Source organism: Sapajus apella, unplaced genomic scaffold (assembly GCF_009761245.1).
Source record: "Sapajus apella isolate SASKATOON/1434 unplaced genomic scaffold, GSC_monkey_1.0 scaffold23, whole genome shotgun sequence".
NCBI lineage: Eukaryota > Metazoa > Chordata > Mammalia > Primates > Cebidae > Sapajus > Sapajus apella.
In genome coordinates, this window is record NW_022436963.1 from 4,961,433 (window position 1) to 4,983,113 (window position 21,681).

General features: G+C 45.6%; 1 protein-coding gene across 8 annotated transcripts in view; it reads left to right on the forward strand.

Moving 5' to 3' along the window:
- Positions 1-21,681, forward strand: part of CACNA1D (calcium voltage-gated channel subunit alpha1 D) — a 461,268-nt gene that overhangs the window by 137,546 nt on the left and 302,041 nt on the right. For 3 of the 8 annotated variants that reach the window (XM_032290214.1, XM_032290216.1, XM_032290212.1), the window contains exons 1-3: positions 3,418-4,053; positions 5,976-6,285; positions 10,357-10,462. In XM_032290214.1, coding sequence (XP_032146105.1) covers positions 3,987-4,053; positions 5,976-6,285; positions 10,357-10,462 — 483 coding nt within the window. In that variant the 5' untranslated portion in view covers positions 3,418-3,986. Of the gene's footprint in view, positions 1-3,417; positions 4,054-5,975; positions 6,286-10,356; positions 10,463-21,681 lie in introns of those variants that run through there. The other 5 variants (XM_032290211.1, XM_032290213.1, XM_032290209.1 and 2 more) reach the window with 4 other exon arrangements.

Here is a 21,681-nt window from a genome sequence, read left to right on the forward strand (position 1 = left end):
CCGTTCACTGCAACCTCTGCCTCCCAGGTTCAAGGGATTCTACTGTCCCAACCAGCCAAGTAGCTGGGACTGCAGGCGCATGCCACCACCCCTAGCTAATTTTTGTATTTTTAGTAGAGACGGGGTTTCACCATATTGGTCAGGCTGTTCTCAAACTCCTGGACTCAAGAGATCTGCCTGCCTTGGCCTCCCAAAGTGCTGGGATTACAGGCGTAAGCCACTGTGCCTGGCCAAAATGAGGGTTTTATAGTACCTCATAGGCTTGTTATGAGAACTAAATGAGTTAGTACATATAAAGTGCCTACCCTAGAACCTGGCACACAGGAAGCCTTTAAAAAAACTTATTATTTATTTACTCAGTAGTTCACATTATCACGGGAATATAAATATTTAAATTACCCAATGGGCCAATACATCTAGAGCTGTGCTCAATCAAGGCCCTCAAAAAAAAAAAAAAAAAAAAAAAAGCTTGCTGGAGACATCGCCAAGATGGGACTCATTCAGAAACTGGGATGGAATGTCAAAAACTCCAATTCAAGGCTGAGCAGTGGCTCATGCCCGTAATCCCAGCATGCTGGGAGGTTGAGGTGGGAGAACTACTTGAAGTGAGGATTTGTAGGTTACAGTGAACTATGATCATACCACTGCACTCCAATGTGGGCCACATAGTAAGACCCTGTTTCTTTTTTTTTCTTTATTCCATTTATTTATTTTATTGCATTTTAGGTTTTGGGGTACATGTGAAGAACATGCAAGATTATTGCATAGGTACACGCGTGGCAGTGTGATTTGCTGCCTTCCTCCCCATCACCTACATCTGGCATCTCTCCCCTTGCTATCTCTCCCCAGCTCCCCACCCCCCACCATCCCTCCCCTATTTCCCCCTAACAGACTCCAGTATGTAGTGCTCCCCTCCCTGTGTCCATGTGTTGTCATTGTTCAACACCCACCTATGAGTGAGAACATGCGGTGTTTGATCTTCTGCTCTTCTGTCAGTTTGCTGAGAATGATGGTTTCCAGGTTCATCCATGTCCCTACAAAGGACACAAACTCATCGTTTTTGATGGCTGCATAATATTCCATGGTGTATATGTGCCACATTTTCTCTGTCCAGTCTATCATCGATGGGCATTTGGGTTGGTTCCAGGTCTTTGCTATTGTAAACAGTCGTGCAATGAACATTCGTGTGCCCATGTCCTTATAGTAGAACAATTTATAATCCTTTGGATATATACCCAGTAATAGGATTGCTGGGTCAAAGGGAATTTCTATTTCTAGTTCCTTGAGGAATTGCCACACTGTCTTCCACAATGTTTGAACTAATTTACACTCCCACCAACAGTGTAAAAGTGTTCCTATTTCTCCACATCCTCTCCAGCATCTGTTGTCTCTAGATTTTTTAATGATCGCCATTCTAACTGGCGTGAGATGGTATCTCAATGTAGTTTTGATTTGCATTTCTCTGATGACCACTGATGATGAGCATTTTTTCATATGTTTTTTGGCCTCATGTATGGTAAGACCCTGTTTCTAAAAATAAATTAAAAAAAAAAACAACAAAACCCTCCTGGAATTCCATAAACTTGGTAAGTTTTCTTCCATCATTAGATTGTCCTTGAGGAAGAAACTATGCCACAGATTTGTCCTGACATCTAGCAGAGACCCTTGTTCTTAACTGGTGCTTTATGAATGCTGGCTGCACTGAAGCGAACCATAAGCAAATATGGTTCTGCTCCCTCATCCACTAGATACAGTATTTTTCTCTCTAGACAGGAGCTGCTGTTTGCAAACCTCCCCCACCCTAAATCTGAGCCAGCGAAGATATCATAAAACAAACTTGCTCGTGGGATTTTGTAGAAAAGGCCTCAAGAGGCAAGGCTTTAGACCAGGAATTCTGAAAGTTACACATCTGCTTGTGAATTCCATATATGCCCCATGGATGGGCCGTTTCTTTGGAGGGAACCGTCTTCTATCCCTTCCGATTTTGGATCAGAAGCATCCGTAGGAGCGGTAGCTCAGGCCAGCTTTGTATTGTTACTAGAGCACAGGCAATTCCTCGCCTCTCCAGTCTCCAAAAACAAAGCACACAAAAAAGGACAAGTCGGGTTGTTTTCATCCTCACGGACCAGACACCCCCTGAGGAAGGCCCCTGGAGAGTCTTGTGTCTGGTCCCCAGTCTCTCTGCCCATGTGCCTCCCCAACAATTGAGGATGACTAGTGTGTCGTCTGTGGGCAAAGAGCACCTTCCCATAAACACTTATTTTTCTTAATTCACGCTGAGCTTTTACTTTATTTTTGCTTTAAAGCCACTGTTCTGAAACGTTCTAAAACACCGTAGGAACATGCAGATCGGAACAAAAGCAAATAAATCGAATCCTGTGAAGTAATAAAGCAGACGCCCTTCTCCTAACAGCCAGCAGAAAGCTAAATAAAAAATACCAGGCATCCACTGGATAAAGTATTTTCCCCCCTAGACAGGAGCTGCCGTTTGCAAACCTCCCCACCCTAAATCCGAGCCAGCGAAGGTATCAAAAAACAACTACCCCCTTCAGCTCCCAGACTGGAGACAACAGTTTCAGCAGCACTGTCTATTTCCTTGAGTAACACGAGCGGTTTGAAAGACCTTGGCTTTGACTTCCCTGTACCTGCCTCCAAACACACAAGGGGGCGGGGTGGGGTAGGGTAGGGGTGATATTGCCGCCCCCCCAACCCCGTGGCCCTCTGCGACGCCAGGCCGGGCACTGGGCTGGGGAGAAGAAGGGGGGCACCCTGGATTGGCTGTTCCAGCTGCAGGCAGTTACCTGGGGCAGTGAGTGCTCTCTACAGAGTAGAGCCAGGCTCCCCCATACCCGCGCGTCCAGGACCCTAGGAAAGGAGAGAGCGACTGCCCGGCTCCGGAGCTGCGGGGAGCCCGGGCGAGCCTTGAAGAGGGTGCGCAGGGAGACCACAGCCGCTACGGCCCGCTAGCACCTGTGCTCCCAGGGGGCGGGGCCTCCTCCAGGTGTGCGCAGAGGGAGGGCGGCGCGGAGCCCCGGCGCGCGCGGGAGCTCGAGCGGTCCCCCAGCCCAGAAATGCGCCGGAGGGAGCGCTTCATCCGCACCCCAGCGCCGCGGGAGCCACTGGCACCGCCCGCCTCCTCCGGGGCCACGGGTTTGAGCGCATCGTGCGGCGCGGAGGGGGTTAACCGGGCAGCCCGCCGCTGGAGCGCGCTTAACCCTTTGGCGCCCGCAGGTCAGCCGGGCCAGGCCGGGGTGGAGGCACCCCGAGTCCCACGCGGAGGCCACTCCAAGCGCGCAGGCGGTTCCGGGCAGATCCCCGCGCCGGGCGGCCGACCCTCCGGGGCGCGGCGCGGGCCGTGGGAGGCTCGGGGCGGGCGGGGGGCGGGGGACGGCGGCGGGCGCGCAGCGTCGCCAGGGCGAAGTCGGCGTGCGGCGCGGCGCGGCGGGCGCGGAGCGAGCGGGCGGGCGGGCGCCTCCGTCCCCGGATGTGAGCTCCGGCTGCCCGCGGTCCCGAGCCAGCGGCGGCGCGGGCGGCGGCGGCGGGCACCGGGCACCGCGGCGGGCGGGCGGACGGGTGGGCATGGGGGGCGCGCCGAGCAGCCCCGGCGGCCGGGCCGGCATTACCGCGGCGTCTCTCCGCTAGAGGAGGGGACAAGCCAGTTCTCCTTTGCAGCAAAAAATTACATGTATATATTATTAAGATAATATATACATCGGATTTTATTTTTTTAAAAAGTTTATTTTGCTCCATTTTTGGAAAAGAGCTTGGGCGGCGAGCGGTTTTTTTTTTTTTTTTTTTTTTTTTTTTTAAATCAATTATCCTTATTTTCTGTTATTTGTCCTCATCCCTCCCCACCCCCTGCTGAAGCAAGAATAAGGGCAGGGACCGCGGCTCCTACCTATTGGTGATCCCCTTACCCATTCCGCCCCCGCCCAACGCCCAGCACAGTGCCCTGCACACAGTAGTCGCTCAATAAATGTTCGTGGATGATGATGATGATGATGATGAAAAAAATGCAGCATCAACGGCAGCAGCAAGCGGACCACGCGAACGGTGAGCAGCCAGAGCCCCGGCACCCGCTGCCAAATCGGATCCTGTCACGGTCTTCCAGCCCCCTCCCCCTTCCCCGCGGGGCTGGGTGGGTTGAGGGCGTTGGAGAGGGTGCTGCCAGCTCGGTGTCGTCTACTCAGAGAGGGACATGCGTGACTGCCACTCCGCGCTCCCCTCCAGGCCCTGAATGTCAGAGTTAATTCTGCATTTGTGGGGTGGGGGCGGCCGTGGAGTGTGTGGAGCACTGTGCAGCCGGAGGGGCGGCGAGTCGGGGTGATTCGGGTTCAGTGTCCTCGGGCTCAACTTTCCTTCTGCGCCCCCGGGGGGTTGGCAGGGGGCCGCGAGTCTTCAGCCGGAGCCCCCTTGCCAGCCTCCTCCTCGCCTTTCCCCTCCTCCCCCGCCCCCTCGTTGACTAGGAAGAAGGTCCCTAGTGGCATCCGGAAAATTCTAGGATTGCCCGGTTTCGCCCTCCGCGCCGGTGGGTGAAGTACACCCCTCCCTTCTCGGGGGAGGCCTGGCCTCGGTGTCATCGGGGGAAGGGGCTCGGGTTGAGCGTGCATTCCCGCTCCGTCGCTGGCTGTGCACACGTCGGTAACCTAGCAATGCCCGGGGAGCTGCTGCCGCTGTGGGGCTCCCCTCCCCAGCCCTGGCCCTGGCACCACGTGCAGCTTCCACGCCGGCCGGGGCTGGGTCGAGGGAGGATGGAGCAGCTCCTGGCCAGCCCTCCCCTTTAGAGACCGCCAGTGCCCCCCAACCCCGGTCGGCTGGAAGCCTTTCCGGGTGAGCGCTCCCCTAGGGAGAAGCTTGGCACGACTTGTCCCCCGTTCCGATTGCCCGCTGCTCGGCCGCTTTGCCTCCTTCTCAGGCTTTCAGACTGATGCTTGCTTTGACTCTTCACTTAGCAATAATTGGTTTTGCAAACGCCCATTCTCTACCTTTCTGCCACCTCTCTCACTTTGACGTCTGCTTCAGTGAGGAGACTGGCAGAAGGCGGCAGGTGCCTGGGAGATCTGCCTGGGAGGTGGCCTGACCCAAAGCTGGTGGGGGCTTTGCATAGGGAGCCTCGTTGGGTTTCTGCCTTGTGTGCACCTGGATGCTAGCCTACATGGAGATAATTCCCTCTTAGGCCTGGAGGCCCCTGGCATAATCCAGCCAGTCTATCCTAGGTGTAGGGGTGCAGGCTCACTGCCTTGCCTGTCTCTCTGGATGCTGGCTTGGCTGATGCTGCTGCAATTTAAAATGCAAAAAAGCCCTAAAGATGTTTTCTGTTTTCGGAAGCCTGTGGAGGAAATGAGTCCCAAGCATCATGAATTTTCATTTGCAGGAAGTGTCAGTGCATAATCTAGATATTTGTTATGGGGTTTTTGGTATTGCCTGGGTGCCTGTGGAAGATCCCCCCCTCCACCCCGTACTGAAAAAAAATGCATTTGTGGCTGTGGAAAGATGTTGGAGTAACACCCTGAAAATGATTAAGACTATTGAATTATTGGTGCTGCCTTTTTTTTCTTGGTGCTAGTGGTAGTTATGTTAGAGAAAAGCTGTTGTACCTATCTGTTAACTCATTAGAGACACATGGGTTTTAAAAATCAGAGATGTGGATTAAACGTGCGAATGACCTCAGTTTTGTCAGAAGAAAGGCACTAAAAGACCCTTTGTGAAGACATGATATGAAGGAGTACTAACTCTGCTGGCTGTGATGCAGCAGTGATCCTGTGTGATTGACACTGAGACCAGAGCTCGTGGACTTTCTTGCCTCTCTAGCTGACTAAACCCCAGCTTGTGAAAAATAGGACATAAGATTCAAACTGGAAACATAGGCATGAATGATTACCCTGGTTATTGATGGGAGACAACCTTTGATTTTTTTCTCCTACACATTGGATCCTCATTTAAAAAAAAATCTTTGTTTTTCTCCTTCTCCCCAGAGGCAAACTATGCAAGAGGCACCAGACTCCCTCTTTCTGGTGAAGGACCAACTTCTCAGCCGAATAGCTCCAAGCAAACTGTCCTGTCTTGGCAAGCTGCAATCGATGCTGCTAGACAGGCCAAGGCTGCCCAAACTATGAGCACCTCCGCACCCCCACCTGTAGGATCTCTCTCCCAAAGAAAACGTCAGCAATACGCCAAGAGCAAAAAACAGGGTAACTCGTCCAACAGCCGACCTGCCCGCGCCCTTTTCTGTTTATCACTCAATAACCCCATCCGAAGAGCCTGCATTAGTATAGTGGAATGGAAGTATCCTTTTTTGGGGGGTAGTCTTTCTCGTTTTCTCTTTTACCATCTGTTTTTTTAAAAGGATTTGCTTTCTGAAATGACACAAAGCTGTAGCAGTCTGGAATGCGAGCAACAGAAGTTGTATATAAGGGGTTTCATTGTATATACCTTCCTGTCTCCTCGGGTTGCAGAGGGGTGGCTGTACGGGTATATTTAGCCCACTGTCTGGGTGTGTGTGTAGTGTAGTGGGGGGAGGGAACGACAGCCTGAAACTTCACAGTGGTAGATAATTAAAATGGGAAACCAACCTTTGGTCTTTGGACATTAGATGGTTAGTTTTAAATTCTGTGTTGTTTTGGGGCAATACCATGCATTGAATCTATTGCAAATAAGGCATACAGATTAGAAAAAAAAAAAAAAAAAAAAAAGACTGTATGAGACTCTACTGGAAGGGAATACGTTTTTGACCTTTAGTAGAATCTTCTCATTCTGATGTTCGAAATTTGCTTCTGCAACTACAATTAATGCTAAGGTTGCCTCTAGTCTGACATTTGGCGATTCTAATTATTCAGGTAGCTACAGATATGAACATGTGCTTCCTAGGGAGAGATTACTTTTGATTTTTTTTTTTCTGATCAATGCTATAATTTCCTGGAATTTCCTTTTGACAAGTTCTAAGAAAGTATTTGAAACGTGAGCATGAGGGAGCCAGGGAAGGGAGAGGTTGGTGTGTGCCTCTTATTCCTGAGCCCTTATGAGTTATAGAACAGCCCTCTCAGTGGAGGAATTTGCAGTTGCTGCCTTTATAAAAAATCCTGTCTATGTCCTTGAGCTGGACTTACATATCTGGGTGTCTCCTTTGTATTTTTAAAATTGAACTCCAAATGCCCCAGAATGGTTGTCATGTCCAAGATCTTGGGAAACGATTGTGCTTCAGCCTGCTTAACCCCTGCCCAAATCTGGAGGCCACCCTCTTCAGAGAAGATTGACTGAGGCCTTCTTTCTGAGCAAATGGCTTTTTAATTAGGCAGATGATTCATTGGTCTGGGTAACATAAAGCATTTCCTTTCCCCAGAAGTGTGTTTGGAACTGACAGGGGCCTTAGAGCAATTCCTAACTATAGGAAGGGGTGTGAATATAGGAATTCCCCCCACCAGGCCCAGAAGGATGGAGGGGCCATGCCAAAAGGGGAAGATGTTGGCAACCAGCTAGAAAGTAGAGCTGAAATCCCCTTATAATTTGAGAATCAAGCTTGGCAGCTATTTGCATGCTCTCTGTCTTAGCTGGCTGTTTTCTCTGCTCGTGGACAGGAGTTAAGATGAGGTAACTGTCTAGAAAGGTTTTGGAGAGAGCAGCCAAATGCTAGGGTAGGGTTCGAGGGGTTCTCGTGTGCTTTTTCATTTTGCAACAGATGTCCCTTCTCTAGAGTGAGTTATAGTGTCTCTCACATAGGTGGGGTTGTGTGTGTGCATTTTCTCTTGAAGTTCTCTAGTCTGGGAGCCAGGAGGGAGCTCAGTAAGCCAGCATGTGGCCCAGTGGCATTGCTGGAGTCATGGCAGTGGCTGTACCTTGCCAGGAAGATCTTCTCCTCCTTGGATTGGCTTGACATGACTCTGAGTAAGCAGAGATCTCCTTGTGGGGTCACTAATTTTGTGTGGAATAGGTGGGAGGCCTGATGCTGTTTCTCTTTGTGCACAGTAATGTGTACATAGCAGTTTTTGCATATAGAGTGAATTCCTGGATCACGCTGCCGTCTCCCTTCTTTCAGTTGCCAGACACATGTGTACAGGAGTTAGGGGATGTGGCTGCCAATTCAGGGAGAAGCCTGTTTACAAATGGGATAGTTTGTAAAATAGATAGATCCTTAAGCAATATATAATTTTTTTTTAAATGACAGTTTCCTTCTAATTTAGGGAGCAGGCTATAGAAATCCTTTCCACTCCAGCCAGCTCTGTCAGGCCCAGTCCGCAGTGGGAGAGCCAGGGTCCTTTGCTTTTACCGACAAGCATGAAAGAGTGAAGAGTGTCCTGCCCCCTGAGGGAGTGAGGGATATTCTCCTTATCAGAAGGAATTGTTAAGATCAGACCCATCTATTTTTCTATTGCTCTGTTCTGCTTCACTTGTGAAAATCTTATGGCAGTGAGATGGTATCACTTGTACCTGGAGACTGAAACTGGACCAACATAAAGTAAAAATACAACTTATGTTTAGTCCTCCTGAACAGTGTTAGCATTTCTCAGAGGTGCTGGTTTATCATTTAGGGATTAGAAAATTGAAAAGGAAGAATGGTAGTGTGAGGGAGGGAAGAGACTATTGTGTTTCTATAGAGAGCAACATTGGGGCCCTTGACTTTTTAGATTTCAGTGGGGACCCATGAAAAGGAAAAATGGAAAGGGAATTCTGAAGTCTTCCTGCGGTGGGCTTGTCTGAAAGTTGGATCCCTGGGTGAAAAAGATTTTATAATATTAGATGAGTTAAGAGAACCAGTGTGAATTAAAGCTGATTGGCTTAAAAAAAAAAAACCATCCAAATTATTAAGGGAATAATGTTATTCATTGCCTTTTTTCGATGAGTTGTCAAAGCTCTTTGAGGATGGAGGTTTTATGAAACTCAAGATCTCTGCAGAGGCTGGGCATGGTGGCTCATGCCTGTAATTCCAGCATTCTGGGAGGTTAAGGTGAGCAGATTGTTTGAGTCCAGGAGTTTAAGACCAGCTTGGGCAACATGACAAAACCCCTATCTCTACTAAAAAAAAAATTAGCCAGCCTGGTAGCACATGTCTGTAGTCCCAGCTACTTGGGAGGCTGCAGTGGGAGGATGACTTGAGCCTGGGAGGCGGAGGTTGCAGCAAGCTGAGATTGCATCAGTGTACTCCGGCCTCAGTGACAGTGAGACCCCATTTCAAAAAAAAAAAAAAAAAAAAGATATCTCTAGAGAGGTAAAGGGTATTTGTTTTCTGCAGCATTTTTGGATTTTCCAAAAGAATGTCAGAACAAATGGAGGATAGTTCAGTTTGTATCCTCCAGTTTTATGTATGTTGAGGTATTTAAACCATGGCCTTCCCTCTTGTGGGTAAGTGTCTATAGGCGAAGCACTGTCATAAAATCAAGCCTAGGAATTGCAGATGAGGCTGGTGCTCGCGAAACCTTGCATTTGGAAAGGCTGAAAACCCAAAGAAGAAAAACAGTCATTTTGGCAGATGTCAAATTTTGTATTGCCAGTTTTGACAATGTCTCTTAATAACACCAGAATGTTTAGGCAAGTATTTCTTGAAGGCTGATCTCACAGTGATTCTTCCAGATAGACCACCGAGATTGAGAATTGTTAAACCCTACTTTTAATGTGTCTGGTGCTGATTTCTTATGGCTTTTTAATTTAATTTGTTTACAAATTGAGCACGGTAACAGCATATTATAAACTGAGCTCCAGTCCAGCTCTAATCTGAAGCAGTTATAGCCATCGATTCCTTTAGCAGAGAAAGCAGAGGCAGGAGCTGAAGCCTGGCTCGCTGCGGATCACGTCTGAGGTATTGGAACATGCCATGAGAAAGTCACAGGTAGAACGGAGAAGGTCCTGGTGACTTGGCCTGGCCCAATCCAGACAGGCGATTTAGGCTGACCCTGCCAAGAATAGCCCCTGAGAAAATGGCTCTAACACATGGAGGCAAGGCTCTGCGGAAGAGATTTACCCCATGATGACTTCCCTGTGTCTACAACAGCCGGGAACTTAGTAAGACCCTTGTCACTTTTAAACCTATAAGAAGCAGAAACCTGGTTCACACAGTGCCCTAATTGGATGTACTTTTAGGTTTCAGTAGACAGTGTGCAGCAGAAGAATGAGTGTAACATGATCCTTGCAACAGAAGGAAAGGACGTTTGATAGGAGAGGTCATTTGATAGGAGGCTCCACTGTGAGATGACCACTGACGATTACTTCTGCTGAAAACCTAGCAGTTTCAGCAGTCAGCCGAAATATGATTTGTGTATGCCATTTTCATTTTAAAGGTGCTTCGCAAGTGGCGTGAGCGGGAGTGTGATGAGGGACATGGTTTGTGTTTCCATAACACATATATACCTTAACAAGATTTTTCAGACCATTTGACATATTTATATTATTGGCTATTTTTGCCAATTGTGTGGCCTTAGCTATTTACATCCCATTCCCTGAAGATGATTCTAATTCAACAAACCATAACTTGGTAAGTGTCCTGAGAGTTCCTGCTGGTCCTGGTATATGGTTATCGTTTGCTTCTATACTTAAACTGGCAGCTTGCCTTCTGGGTGGTTGAAGTTTACAGCCATGCATGTGGTGTTTCTTGGAGCTTTGCAACAGTGGTTTTTTTGTTTGTTTGTTTTAACCTGTATTCTCAAATTTATACTGAATGAAAGTATTTAAAGTCATGAATCTTTTATAAATAGATATGGGATTGTTATGGAAGAGATTTGTAGCAGATTTTCTCTCCACATAAGCTTTTGCTACCATTCTTTTCCTGATAATAGTTGTTTTTGTTTTTGTTAAGTCTAGTGTTCTTGGGAGTGGTGGGTACTTTGGCCAGTTGCTCTGGTAAGTAGAGAATTATCATAGACTTTGTACATGAACTATTTTTAGAGAAGTAGAATACAACAAAACTAATAAATCTACATAGAGCATAATTTGGAGAATAATATGTATTATTGAATACGTGATATGGTATTGAAGTTTCTACTCCATGTCCTGTGAAATGCCCCGCATCCTATGAAATGTCCTGAGATAAAATAATTGTATGGTTAAATGAGTCAGGATGCTTTCATATACTTTGCTGCCTTCTTAAAGATTTATACTGCATGCTAGCTTAGTAAAAGCTTTGGGAAGTTCTGCAGTTAAAAAACAGGTTTCCTTTTGTTTAACTCAGCTAGTCCCTAAAAGTAATCAGTCATAAATTCTTTAAACATTTTTTTTTTTTCTTTTGGCAAAAGACTTTAATATCATGGAACCGGTGGTCCATGGAATTTCCTTTGGGAAAGGTTGATATAGTTAAAAAAAAAAAAAAAAAAAAAGCACTGAAGAGCACTGGATTGCCACTAGGATCCTGTCGCAGTCACCTGTCAACTAGTTGTATTTGGGGTCATTTTTCATACCTTTCTGCATTGCCATGCGGCTACCAGCAATTGGGAGGATTGGATAAGAAGATTGCTAGGATCGTTTTTACCTCTGACATTCTGCAATCTTTCTTTGATGATTCAGAAGCCATTTCAGGATTTTTCTGGTGCTGCAGCATCCTTCTTGCAAGGATTGGTTCTTTGTAGTCAGAAGCCATGCAGAATGGTAGATGAAGGGGAGCCCATGCCGGATAACAGGAAACTCTATTGTTTTTCTTCTCTTCTCTTAGCTGGTTCCGTTTGTTTTTGGCTTCTCATGTTGAAGCTCTATTTTAGCAGGGCTGGATGTTCCTAACTGAGCGAGCGTTGTAAAGGCAAACACACTAGGCTCTCCCTTGTGTGGGAGAGCTCTGCTGGCTTCTGAAGATAGTGAAATTATGCTCTTGTGAATAAGCCTTAACAATTTATGTACAGGATTTCATGTTACATTTAAAATGTTGTGGCACATTTCAGATGTAATGTGATGCCTATTTGTATTTGGGCTTTGGTAGTTTGATATCTAGAGAATTTTCTAAAAATTTTGGGTATTGTTGCTGAAAATATAACTATAAATGGGAGTTGGATAATCACATAAACACTGGTAGTATGTATTTTTACTATGCCAGAGATCCTTTGTGTAACTTTGAACATTTTTCATAGCTTTTGATTTGCTTGTAGCCATGTGACACTAGATGATTGTTTTAAAGAAAAAGCAGACGTGGTGGGAAGCCTCCCACCGCTGGAGATAGATTATTGTAGTCGAGGCAGAGATGGTGTTAGCCTTCTTACCAAATTTAATGACGTGGATGGTGACCCAGATTGTTGCTTTTTGTAGCTCAAGAGAACACGATTAAACAAACTTAGAAAATAAATACCTTTCAGAAAGGCAGATTAATTCAGATCAATGGAATAATTAATGTAGCTGCGTATGTAAGCCAATTAATATTCTGCAATTTTCGCAGGCAAATTCAGGGCACTGATGTAAGTGCTGTCAGACCATTTGGATTTCTCAGCTAAGAAGTGAGGAAATGAAACACAAGAAACGGATAAATCTCCTACTTCCTTTTGCACCCCTCTCCAGTGAATCCTTTCTTGACAATTCTTAAGCATTGGACTTTATTTTTTTTTTAAGGGGGATTTGGCAGTGTGTTAATTTGGCAGGCCTTTCTAAAAGCCAACATATATTCCTTTGACCTCTTCACGTGGTATTCTGAAACTCATGGCATTCAACTTTGTGTCTTACTTTGACTTGGATGGTCACATGGCCAGATGAGTTTATACTCTGCTTTGCTCTTTAAACACTTCCTTTCCCACTGTGGGAAGGGAAGATCTTTGTGGATTTCCTTCTGACTTTTAGCAAGGTCCCATGCCATGTTGGTCCTCCCATGAGGGAGCTATTTTTTTTTTTTTTTTTTAAATACATTTGACCCAATTTGTACCAGAGTGATGGCTCTATTTTTGGGATTGGTTTAGAGGCAGCTAAATGAAGCTTATTTTTCATCTGTAGTAAATACCTTTCATTTAATGTGAATGGTAAAATCAAAGGGCAGAGTCTGCAATGAGTTGGAAAGCTGCATGTATCCGGAGGCTGCTGGTCTTCTTTGCCTGATAGCTCCATTGGAAAGGTGTGTGTTGAGCAGTTAGAGTGAGATTCAGGGCCAGCTTTATAGGTGATGTTTCTGCCTGTTACCAGTTACCTAGTAAAATTACTACTTTTGTTGGGCAAGTGGCCATTCCCATTGACCCAATGTGTCTTTGTTCTGGATAGGATGTAACTCAGTTAGTTTTGGGATTTGGAAACTACCTTGGGGGGCAGAAGTTTTCCCAAGGATAGTTTTTGTTCTTTCTTTATTTTTTAAAAATATAAACACTCTCAAGTTTTTATGCAGCTTTCATTTATGGACTTGCAGGGACTGGTGGAGGCTGAAGTCATGGAAACGGTGCAACTCAGTTCCCACAGTAATATCCCCCTAGTTCAGTTGGTAGCAGTGTTTCCTCAGTTCCACTTATAGAAAGCAAATGTCATTGATTTTGTTTTCTTAGCACAGAGGAGGGGAATGCCTCTGTATCAAGTGTCAGAGTGGGGATGATTACAATATCATACTTCACTGTGATGAAAAATGCTTTATTTTTTATCATTCAGTTTCTTCTAAGCAAACTGACATGGTTGAACAGTTTTGAGTCTGTGTAATCTGTCCCCGGTACTCTCCCTCCCGATGCTACCTCCTAGTTCTCTGGCGTGTGGAGCTGCTTAAAATTAAAAATGTCCAGAATGAGGATCTTCATCTGCCAAATCAAACCTTCCTTGATCTCTACTGATGGCTGCACTCACCTCTAAGCCACCTCTAAACCAGCACTAGGTACTTGGAGGGCAAGGCCCAGGGCCCATACCCCTCTATCCCCTTATCTAGCAAAGGGCCTGATATAGCAGGTATTTTTTAAACCAAACCGAAAGTTTCACCGTCTGTGACCTTTTTCTTGCCCCTCTTCTCATCTTGTTGCTGAGCTTGTTGGGTTTTGAGCCTGTTGACATTTTGCCTCTAAAGGCCCACAAGTCCCCTTCCTGTCCATTCATTCCACTGTCAAGTGACTTTTGCTGGAGAAGTGATCCTGAGGCCTCAGTGTCTACTCATTGCCTACTGGGGTAAGGCCAGAGTGTGGCCAGGTTCAGCTTGGTCTGGTCCAGCTTTATTGGATTTTGTCTCCACTCCTCTCCTTTATAGCTCCACTCATTTGTCCACACAAGTTCCTAAACACCCCTCCGCCCCCCACTTGTCCACCTCCTGGCTTCTTTATTTGAAATGTCTCTTCCTTCATACTGCCCCTTCTTTTTTCTTTGAGACAGGGGTCGTCCAGGCTGGCGTGCAGTGGCGTGATCTTGGCTCACTGCAACCTCTGCCTCTGGGGCTCAAACAATCCTCTTACCTCAACTGCCTGAGTAGCTGGGACTATGGGCACATGCCACTGCACCTGACTAATTTTTGTACTTTTTGTAGAGATGGGGTTTCACCATCTTGCCCAGGATGGCTTCAAACTCCTGGACTCCAGCAATCCACCCACCTTGGCCTCCCAAAGTGCTAGGATTCCATGTGTGAGCCATGGCGCCAGCTTCTACTGCCTCTTCTTTACTGTCACTTTCCTTGTAGCTACTCAAGAATAATCTCAGATCATGTTTCTTCCATGAGGCCTTTCCTGAAACTGATCCAAACAATCTAAACCTCTTTTTGTGGCATTTTGCACATAAAATACCCTATATTTTTTTATTTATATGCACATCTTTATCCTCTCAAGCATCTTCAGAATACAGTGCATAGTGAAGCTTTCTGAATCCCCAGCCACGCCTGATGCAGTGGTAGGGGTGTACGGTAGATGTAGATATTGCTGATACGCACCAAGCAAGCAGCTCTCCCGGGAGAAGCACCTCCATCACTCCTTCCTCTGAGCCGTGTTTTGGATTTTCATGAGGGGCATGTTCCTTTGTGGATTCCTTACAGGTCCTTAGCTGGGAATGAGTGGGAAGGTATACATGTTATTCCTGAAAAGCTTAAGGTCTGTGGCCCTTCTTGTGTACCTCTGGCTGAGAGAGCCCTCAGTGCTGGCTTTCACAGCTGAGGAGTCCAGGAGATTTTGTGCTCTGGTTCCAGAGCTCAGAGTAGCAAAAATGGTGGGACCTATCTGAGAAGCAGTGCTGGGCTGTGGATGCTTGTCTGTGGGACCAGATGCTTTACAGTGGCCAGGAATGCTGTGGGACAGCCTACTTTGATGGCTTTCTTTCCTCCATGGCTAAGATCTGAGTGTAGTGTTAACTGGACTTAAAAAGCAAGTCCATTATATCTGTGTGGTCATGTAGTTCAGCATCACATGGCTTTTGCATCTGGTGGTGTGAACCGTAATACCTGAAACACAATTTCATAACCTGGCTCCTTGGGCTTAGCCTGTATGGTGGGGGTTAGGTCTGTACGCCATTAAGACTGCGTCATTGCTTGGTCTTCATTCTCTTGGAATTGAGCTTTCTTATTTCTGTATGCCTAGGTTCTGTCTATTCTTGGACAACTCCTATGCTGCTTCTTCCCTTCAGCCTTCTCTGATCCATTCCCTGCCTGCCTTCATCTGAGTACTTGCTTTCCCTCTGAACTCCCCATTGCTTAGTCCACTCTCCCGTACAGACACCAGCCCCTTTCCCCCGGTTTGTAACTGTTATGGGAAGTGACGTGGAGTGTGATGGTCTGCCCATGGGCTGGCTGTGGGGTCTGACAGCCTGGCTCTTTGGCTGATTAGCAGAGTGACTTTGGATGAAACTAGAATATGCGTTCCTAGAGGCTGAGACTGCAGTCTGATTTGGGTGTATAGCCTTGTGAACTTAATCCTGTGCCTGGCACACAGGAAGCACATCAGGAAATACACGTCAAATGAGTGAGTAAATAAATGCATGACCATACAAGGGCTCCATGGTATATTCTTGTAGATCATTAGTTAATTATCAACAATGGCTAATGATTAATGTTTGCCTGAGAGGCTGACTTTTTGTCCAGTAGTAATAACATCCCAGGAAACACCTGGCAGAGTTCATCTTTAATTCAGGATTCTATCTTTCTTTCTTGGCCAATTTAACTCTTTATTAAAGAGAGAAGAAGGACAAGTACTTGCTACTTTTTGAATCTGTAAGTTATAACCTGGCTTCTGTGTTCAATGTTGTACATGAGCCACATTGCAGATGATTCTATTTGGATGGATGTGTGATTGTTACCTTTCACATAAAAATTGATTGAGCCAGTCATAGTGGTGTGCACCTGTAGTCCCAACTATGTGGGAGGCTGGGGCAGGAGGCTTGCTTGAGCCCAAGAGTTTGAGACTGTAGGGGACTGTGCTCGAGCCACTGCACTCTAGCCTGGGTAACAGAGCAAGATTCCATATAAAAAAAAAAAAGGAGAGAGAGCCTCAAAATGACCAGAGTAGATGAACTCGATGGACTTGTGTAGTAAAACTCTACCCAAAGCTGGTTTCCTAATGATACAATGTGAAACAATCTATGTGCTATACAGATAATGATATCTCTTTTGTTAAGCCTTATGTCATTTTGACAAAGACATTACCTTGATTGAATATTGACAGTTTTTCCAAAATAAAATCCAACTCTTAATTGAGATTTGTGGCTGGGCACGGTAGCTCACACCTGTAGTTCTAGCACTTTGGGAGGCTGAGGAGGGAGGATTGCTGGAGGCCAGGAGTTCAAGACCCAGACTGGGCAACTTAGTGAGATTCTGTCTCTCAAAAAAAAAAAAAAATTAGCCAGGTGTGGTGGTGTGCACCTGTGGTCCCAGCTACTCAGGAGACTGAGGTGGGAGGATTGCTTGTGCCTGGGAGGTCAAGGCTGCAGTGAGCTGTGATTGTGCTACTGTGCTCTGGCCTGAGTGACAGAATGAGACCCTGTCTGAAAAATAAAGAAAAAAATGAATTTAGACTTTTTACTATTAAAATTCCTTATGAAGAATTCCAGTGGGGGTCCTTGCTCCTTTGGTTTGTTTTTTAAAATGTGAATATTATTATTTTATAGTCATACCTATACAATGAACCTCCCCATCTAGACCCTTTCACTAGTGAGACTACCTTAGAGTGGGGATATTTGCTTATATTAGAGTATTAGCCAGAACTCTTTGGGTAACAGATTGTGGGAATACAACTCACTCAAATTGGCTTAGCTAAAAAAAAAGTCCATATGTATGTGCAATTTATAAACTCAGTTAACCGAAGAGTCCAGTGGGTAGAAATGGCATCAGACACAGCTGGAAAAGGGGCTTAAAAGATGTCACCAGGATTCTCTCCCTGCCTTGCACCCTCAGGTTTCTGAGCCAGAGTCTGACTGACCTCTAGTAGGTCAGCCTCACATGTTGCCTATGTGTACATCTTCCTCAGCTCATTTTGTGGAGGGCATGTGGGGACATGCATTTCTTTCTTTTTTTAAAATTTAATTTTGTTTTAAGTTCTGGGGTACATTTACAGGACATGCAGCTTTGTACATAGGTAAATGCATGCCATGGTGGTTTGCTACACCTGGCAACCCATCACCTAGGTATTAAGCCCCTCATACATTAGCTGTTTATCCCGATGCTCTCCCTCCAGCATTTCTTTTTTTGTTGTTTTGCCTTTTGTGTTTTTTTTGAGAGTGAGTCTCTCTCTGTTGCTCAGGCTGGAGTGCAGTAGTGCAATCTTGGCTCACTGCAACCTCTGCCTCTCGGGTTCAAGCGATTCCCCTGCCTCAGCCTCCTGAGAAGCTGGGACGACAGGCGTGTGCCACCACGCCCTGCTAATTTTTGTATTTTTAGTAGAGACGGGGTTTCACCATGTTGCCCAGGATGGTCTCAGTCTCCTGACGTTGTGATCTGCCCGCCTCGGCCTCCCAAAGTGCTGGGATTACAGGCGTGAGCCACCACGCCCGGCCTATTTTTTTGGTTTTTAACATTTATTTTAGGTTTGGGGGTACTTGCGAAGATTTGTTACATAAGTAAACATGTGTCGTAGGGATTTGTGGTACATAATTATTTCGTCACCCAGGTATTAAGCCCAGTACCCAGCAGTTGTTTTTTCTGTTCCTGCCCCTCCTCCCAGCCTCCCCCCCGTCGGGTAGATCCAGTGTTGCCATTTCCCTCTGCGTGTTCATCTTATAATTTAGCTCCCACTTAGAAGTGAGAACAATGAATTTCTTTCTTAATCTCAGCTTAAGTTCAGTGTTTTAAAAATGATTGTGTCAGAAACAGAGACCTCTGTAGCAGATTGGTGGGTAGTATTCTTTTTTTAACCTTCTCCATCAGTGTTTTTTTACTTTTTAACTGTCTGGCAAATGTGAGAAATACCCGATTCAGGGGGGACAGCATGGCCGGTAGGAGAGACAGTGGGTCTTGTTAAATAGCAGCAGGGATGGGGACACTCCTCAACAGACCCCAATAGCTTCTCACCAAAGAAAGTTCCTAAATGAATGGAAGAGGTTCTAGAATTCTGGTGGTGGGTTTACAGGGAGGTAAAGTTTACATGTGCACTGTTACTGTTGAGTGGATGGATGTGCAGAGGGGAGGGGTGTTGGCGAGTGTCCCTGGCCTCGCGGGGTGGAGGGCTGCTTAGCAGTTGATGCAGGAGTAGATGTTAGCATCCCTACCATGCAGCTACAGGAGATGGCCCTTAAGTCCTGTCTGCTCATGTGATGGAAGTAAGAAAAGTGGTGGAGGGGGTCTTCCTTTTTTAAGTCAAGTGAGATTGGTATTCTCCAAGCTGGGCTTCCTATGGGCTGTAAGGGTGTTTGGCTGGGCAGGCAAAGCTGGAAATGGGTGATATGGAGGAAGAAACGGTGAGAACACTGAAGATAGGATGAAGGAGGAACTGTCTGAATTGATTAGTCAGCTTCAGCTCCATGTTCCTGTGTGTGTGTGGGGTGTGTGTGTGTGTGTGTGTGTGTGTGTGAGAGCTGATGCTCATGAGTGTGTGAGCTGGGGGAAAGGTGGAAGTGGATGTTGTTGACACAGACGTTGTCTTCTTCTGGTGGCTTTAACTAAGCAGGGCCCCAGACACTGCCCAGGCTGGGGAAAATGACTTTCTTCTCCAGAACCTCAAAGCAGTTACTTTTGCTAATTTTTTTCCTTCCTCCGTGCTAGGTGAGTGGTAATTTTCAAAATCACAGGACATCTGTTGAAATTATTGAATGAGTGAATGCGAGGTCAGGCTGGAGGGAATCAGGGGCTGACCTGAGGAAGGGCAGGAAGGCAGGTGCAAACTGTTCAGGGATAGTACGGTGGGAGCCCGGGCCTCGGCTGGCCCTGGGGAAGCCCGGCCAGGGAAGGCTGGAAGAGGTGGCCCAGGTGAGCTTTGCCTGGGGACTCAAAGGGGCTAGGCGAGAGGCACCTGCTCTTTCTCCTTCCCTTTTCAGGCAGTACTCATCTTCTGAGGGCTGACTGACTCCTTTTCCTGTGTCCATGGGGGATTCCTGCATAACATAGACTCACAGATACTTTTTTAGCGTTATAAGGGCACATGCTTACAAGGAAGGAAATTGAGGCACCTTTATTCCATAAATACTGATTAAGACCTCCTGTGCAGAGCACAGCAGCCCTGTGCTTCTGCCTTGCAGCCCGCCGCTGCGGCTCCCCACGCCTTGTTATGAAGGAAAACCTACAGTGTGGGGTTGGAGAACAGCTAGATTTGTTTTCATATTTTGATTTCTTACTATAAATCATCACTCAAAATTGACCCAAGTAACACAGGAATACATTGTTTTAAATAATTAAAATAATACAGGTAAAGCAACAAACTCCTTTACCTACCCAACTCATTCTAATTACAATCATCAGTTCCACGTGACCCTTCCGAATTGTTTTTCACAGCATGTATGTGTGTGTGTATATATCACCTGTGTATTTGTTTTTCACAGTATGTATGTATGTGTATATATCACCTGTGTATTTTGAAACATAAATACAGTTTATTTTAAATTTCATGCAAGTGGGAACATGCATTCTATAGCTTCCTTTTTTCCACTCAATAGACCTTACAGACCTTTCCATATCTGTATGCAGAGATCTAACAACTTCATAGTTGGCGTAAAATATTCCATGTATGAATGTCCCACAGTTTGTTTTCTTTGTGATGAACATTTAGGGTAATTCCAAAAGTTTTATTGTTTCAAATCATGCTGCATTGTGTATCCTTCTGTGTGCTTCTTTGTGCATGCAAGAAAACATTTGTCTGGGATGAGAACTCAGAAGTAAGCTAAGTAAGCTCTCTGCGTTGGAGGGCACGTGTGTTTTTAATGTCCATGCTTATTGCCACATCGTCCTTCACTAAGCCTGTAGTCTTTTACCTCACACCACATCTCACTGCCTCAGCAGTCATTTCATTCTGCAGAGCGACCTTATGTGTTCTGTGTCTTAGACTGTACAAAAGGAAGTCTTGGGGGTTGGGTCTGGCCTCTCTCTGGGATATTAGTAGCACCTAGAGCATCTGGTTAGAGCAGAAAGTCTACAAACCTGAACCCTAGATTTTTGGAATCTCTTTCGCATCAGTGACCAGATAAAAGGCACCAAAACTTATTCTTCTTTCCCTTGCTTTTAGTGCCAGGTGCTTAGATACTGTTGTTGTTGTTGTTGTTGTTTTTCAAGTGAAATATTCATTCCAGGCAGCTAATAGGTAAATAAGTTTCTAATACAAAAACTAAGTCTTGGTTTTGAAATGTTTGCTTGCTGCAGCCTGGTTTCATGACAAATATTGATTGCCTTTATGTCCCTGTTATTTGGGGAAGAAAAATATCCAATCTGGTATGTCTCTGATGTCCCAAGTTCTTATGATCTGTTTTATTTTCACACACAGTAAAATCTCACTATTATTAGGGTGTTTAGTGTTTGTGCCCTTTCTACTTTCAAAATCTCTGAGGTGGTTTAGAAAATGGAATTTGATGAAAAGTGGAGCAGTTGGGAATGGAAGCAAAGTCCACCTGCCAAGCGCTCAAGGGGAGCGGATTGCTGACACCTGGACATGGAATTGGCCTTGAGGTTTCCCAGCAGCCTCACAAAAAAGAGCACATCCTGACACACAGGGTTTTTATCCTTTCGACAAAGGGAAGCGCTGCACTCATTCACAACAGCACTTTCTAGGAACCACATCCAAAGAGGAATCTCCAGCGCGGGTCCTTGTCTGAGATGCATTGTTGGGGCACAATGAGCCGTGTCTTCACCGTGCTCTTGTCAGGGTCAGAAATGACACACAAGCAGATGGTTCCTGCACTCATGTTTTTCAAGGGTGAGGGTTGACATTAAATGTGGCATAATGAAAATGAAAGCACTTCTCAGTTCTATAAAAACACTGCTTTTTGATTATACAAATTAGTATAGGATGAAAGATGGGAAGATGAAAAAGGAGTAGTTTAACATAGCCATTATTTAATCATTCATAAAGTACTTTTTAAAGCATTTGTTATGTGTAAAATATAGCCCCATTAGACACATTCCCTCTTTGTGCTAACTTGGTTTAACTCAGAACTGATACAAAGGGATATAGGAATTTAAGCAAAGAACATCCTCCCCTTGTCCCACAAAAAACCCACCTTTGAAGATATGTGGTTTTATTATTTTACTCTTAAGTAATAAAGAAATGACCAATATTTTTTAAAAAGAAGAAATCCTTGAATGTTCTTCAGTAAATGGATAACAATAGGTATAATGAAACACTGTATTTAAATGGCTGCTTTTAAAAGGCGTGAAAGCAGCTTAAACGAGCAAATGGGTAAAATGCTGCCCTTTTACGTCAGTAATTAGCCCCT